Here is a 4528-nt window from a genome sequence, read left to right on the forward strand (position 1 = left end):
AGGCATCAGAGATTTTGAGTCAGTGAACTTTGCTGACATGACATCAACAGACCAGGGTTATCGTGTCCCAATATCAAGGTTGGGAATTTAGGAAGTCGATCACAATTACAATAGCTATTAATCATTCTCCCACTCGGTTTGCATATTACAGAATATGGCAGAGCAATCTCTTACCTCAGCTCTTCAGTTGTGTCAGTTTGGACTTGTCCAGTGTAGTTGGTCAGTAACCGGTTGAATTAAACTAGCCTGTGGTCTGGAACTGGGTGCAACACCTGCTTAAAATTATATTCACACTACTCAGAACCCTGTTAGTGGAGAGTGACAGTATTCTAATTATTTCCTTAATACTGTCTGTTAAGTATTGACTTAGAAAATACTTTAAACAATAATAGCTACATTGTAATATAATACTAATTATCTTCCGATACAATTTGTTGCCAGGTAGTTTCCATTTGTGTTTAATTATTTTATGAAAGTGCTAGATGATTAACTGTTACCACACGAGTAGTGTAATTCTGCAAGAGAACAGGAAAGACAAGTTCCTTGCCTAGGCATTTGATCTGGGAGCTAACGCAAGTCTTCAGGTATCATTTCCAGCAATTCTAGGCTATTCCTCCCTCTTGCCTGGCTCTCCTCCTAGCAAATGCACACAGGCTACTTCCTCATGGGAAAACAGTGGTGTGTGTGTGTAATAACACACTTCTTGGTGGGCATGTCGGGGCACTTTGAAGTATGTCCTTAGAATATTTGTAAAGTTGCTAACTATCGTTTGTCCTAGAAAGCTGTGCAAATCACTTGTTTCACCAGTTGTAGTTCAGTCTGGTCTATAATAACGAGGTGTCCAAACCCCTGAGTAGAATGTCAAACACAAAATCTTTATTAAAAAACGGAACACACAAAACCTGTTAGGAATGTTGCCACAGACAGTGTTTGAAGTCCATGAGTGCTGCCTGCAGTCTTAAGTGTTTATCATACTTGTTGCCACACATACATATATCATTTCGAAAAACAATAGATATTGCAGATATTGAAACATATTAGCCTAAACAAAACGAGTACAATTAAGCTCTTCTGTCACATAGATATTGACATTTATTCCCATAACATGCTCTGAACATTTCCCCAAACTATATTGCATCCACAAAAAGGCAAAGGGATATACACATCATAAGTCACAACCTTATACGTTTAAACAAGGAAAGCATTGTTCCAATTATTATATAAAACTCTTGTTAATTGGCCTTACTGTAAAAAGAAAAATGCAAATTGTTATACATTGTAAACATTTCAATAATTTCCAGCCAAATTCACTCAAGCTGCCAAGTGGATTCTGTAGGTAGGCCATGTCACATACTCTATAAATAACACCTGTTGCGACTGTTAGACAACGTCATCGCGATGAATGAATAGTCATCTTTGAAATCCCCCGTCAGAGCAAGGCATCGACAATTATCGATTGCCAAGGCATTTTAACGTAACGCCATATTGCAAATGCCCAAGTAATGTTGCCACAAGTAAACCATAGGCCAACACAAAATGAACTGCATTTCTGCATGAATTACATTTCACCCGACATGCGAAACCCCCCTATGCATATTGTATTTTTAGAATAAATAACACTGGTATCATTTCTGTCTGCATGTTTTATCTCTCCGTTAATATAAATATGCAATGAAATACAGGATTTCACCAATATTATTTTCGTCAGACTACTTTTATAACTCGGTTTAAACTAATTTACCCAAGTTTAACCTTCATGTATTCATTTTTCAATCGGCTCAATCTGGTCCCGTGACTTCGAATTATGAGAGAGAGAAGCTCGTGTTTATCCTTCAGCCCCACCGATATGTACAGTGTTTCTTTTAGTACGTCTCTTGTATGGACAACCATGTTCAGAAAGTCGTCGTTTATGCGGTGCTCCTCCTTCAGCTCGTTCTCCTGACTCTGTTTGAATTTCACCTCCAGTTCTAACAGAGACTTTTCGGAGTTTGTAAAAGCCTCGCCAATCTGAGTCGTCTCCCTTCTCAAATATTTTCCATAGCTGTCGTCTCCGTCCAAATCAAAAGAAATGCTTTTCCCGATCCCCTCTAGCACCCTGGCCGAGTCTTCGATGTGTCTCTTGATGATCGTGAAATCATCTCGGATTACCGAATCGTGGTCCTCGTCAAGACCGCATTTTCGGTCGTCCGTCATTTTAAAAAGCATTTGACATTTTTCCGGATCATCGTTATTCTCATAGTCGCCGTCTGGAACAAAGTAGTGATGGAACGTGCCGTTAGACATCTCGGGATACAGAGGTCCGTTAAAAAACGCACCACTAAGCGGTAATGAAAACATCCCGATAGCGAGTAAGTGTAGAAAAGCCATTCTACCCATTTATTGGCAATGCGTGAGCAATAGAAAATACTTTCCTTTAGAGCGCATAAAATATTATTTAATTCGCTCACCAATCAAACATTTCTAAACTTGCAATGCATGTGGTATCCATGAGCTAAAATACCGAAAGTAACTAGGTGTCCAGACAGGCTTTGTGATATTTGTAAATCTTCTTTCAGGTCGCTCCTCGTTTAGCCTATGCAGCAAGTATTGCCAACTATTTTTCAAGGAAAGTAGCAGTTGGTTCAGCCACAGACAGTCGCGTGAAGTTTGAAATACGTTCCCTTAACTTTACACATAGAAACCCCAAAGATTTCACGCAGGAGTAGCCTACCAAACGCATCAAACAGAGAAATGTTAAAGTGCCTGACCGTAGCTTTGTGACTCAATTTTAAGATCAACATCTGGATTGCTCAAGCACCGCGTTTGGTTTTGACTAATGATAGCCTACCCTCTCTCAAATCTCAAATTACATCCATGCTCCGTCACTTAAAAGGAAGCGCAGTTTCAATTGACTGCAGGCCCGGTCCTGGCCGATATGCAGCCTAGACAAGACCAAACAAATGCTGCCCTCCTATCCCCACAAAGTAGAATACAGTCTCGGCCCACAATGCACTTTAATGAATGCCTTTCCATCTGGTAGCCTACTTTTGTAAAACAGGCACGTTACATTAGCTTTATAGTCCTGATACCTGACAGACTGGAGACTAATCATACTGAACAAAAATTAAATGCAACATGCAACAATTTCAAAGATTCTACTGAGTTACAGTGCATGGAAGGAAATCAGTCATTTGAAATAAATACATTAGGCCCTAATCTATGGATTTCACGACTGGGCAGGGGTGCTGCCATGGGTGGGCATAGGCCCACCCAATCAGAATCCGTTTTTCCCTACAAAAGGGATTTATTACAGACAGAAAAATACTCCTCAGCACCCCCCTCTCCCTTAGACGATCCCGCTGGTGAAGCCAGATGTGGAGATCCTGGGCTGGCGTGGTTACACGTGGTCTGCGGTTGTGAGGCCGGTTGGATCAATTCTCTAAAGTGATATTGGAGGCAGTTTATGGTTGAGAAATGAACATTAAATTCTCTGGTAACAACTCTGTTGGACATTCTTGCAGTCAGAATGCCAATTACACGCTCTCGCAGAACTTGAGACATTGGTAACAAACTGCACAACTCAAGGTGTCCCAAAAACAATGCACTCGCCCTCCCAAACTTTAAGTATTTTCACGTGACCCTCCCCTTGTACTGTGAAATACATTGAACACCCTCCTCCCCCCTCATAGAATTAACTGAAAATAATGTTTACAACCACAAACAATAACTTTAGTGACCCTGTGTTAATAAACCTGGATAGACTTTGCCACTTCACCATGCTTTTGTGGCAGTCGATGCCACACATTACTACAGGCCAGAAGGTTGAGGGTTCACGGACTTATGTTCCCCAGCAAGAAAAATGAAAATGTTGCTCAAAAAGGGGGAACCAAGAAAGAATCACTGACAACAACCAGAATGAAACAGGTGGGGTTTTAGGAGGGATTCTAAAAGACACTCATGGGTGTATCCACTGAAAGTTGCATAGTAGCAACAACAACTGGGACCTAAAAGACACACACCATATGAGCGCCCACTAAGAGGCAAATAAAAAAAAACACACCAAACTTAAAAACCGGAAGCAAACCAAAAAGGTAGTGCAAAACAACATCATTGTTTGTCTACAATTCAAAATACGGAGAACCAACTAAAGGTGTTAACCCTCCGCATCTATCAAAACAATCTGAAGCACTGGGCCAGCCACTCTTAAATAGATCCTGGGCCAGCCACTCTTAAATAGATCCTGAGCCAGCACAGGTGAAACATCTTCCCACTAATGAGCCGGCAACCTGCACAGGTGTAACACCTACTGTCTAACGAGGTGACACCAATCGGCGCGCCCTACCTGCTAACAAGTTGTTTGTACGAATGTCCAACCTCAAAACATAAATGGAGCAGGCAAAAGACAATAATCAGCTAGGGGGCAATCAGATTTTCTACATTTTGATGCCATATTTATAGTTACATAAAATACAGTATATGCAATGACTATTCCACCAACAGGTTTCTGTGCTAATGCTCCACACAACCAATAAACAAAGCATATCAACAT

General features: G+C 40.9%; 1 protein-coding gene across 1 annotated transcript; it reads right to left on the reverse strand.

Annotated features, from left to right (window-relative positions):
* Positions 1-854: 854 nt before the first annotated feature.
* LOC115113477 (fin bud initiation factor-like) lies at positions 855-2929 on the reverse strand. Its single transcript, XM_029641178.2, has one exon. It carries the CDS (start codon positions 2374-2376, stop codon positions 1738-1740), a length of 639 nt encoding a protein of 212 aa, XP_029497038.1. The 5' UTR covers positions 2377-2929; the 3' UTR covers positions 855-1737.
* Positions 2930-4528: the final 1599 nt, after the last annotated feature.

Source organism: Oncorhynchus nerka, linkage group LG28 (assembly GCF_034236695.1).
Source record: "Oncorhynchus nerka isolate Pitt River linkage group LG28, Oner_Uvic_2.0, whole genome shotgun sequence".
Lineage (NCBI taxonomy): Eukaryota > Metazoa > Chordata > Actinopteri > Salmoniformes > Salmonidae > Oncorhynchus > Oncorhynchus nerka.

What these genes read in the sequence shown, in the direction of transcription:
- LOC115113477 (XM_029641178.2), bottom strand. Translation starts at nt 2,376, where the DNA reads ATGGGTAGAATGGCTTTTCTACACTTACTCGCTATCGGGATGTTTTCA.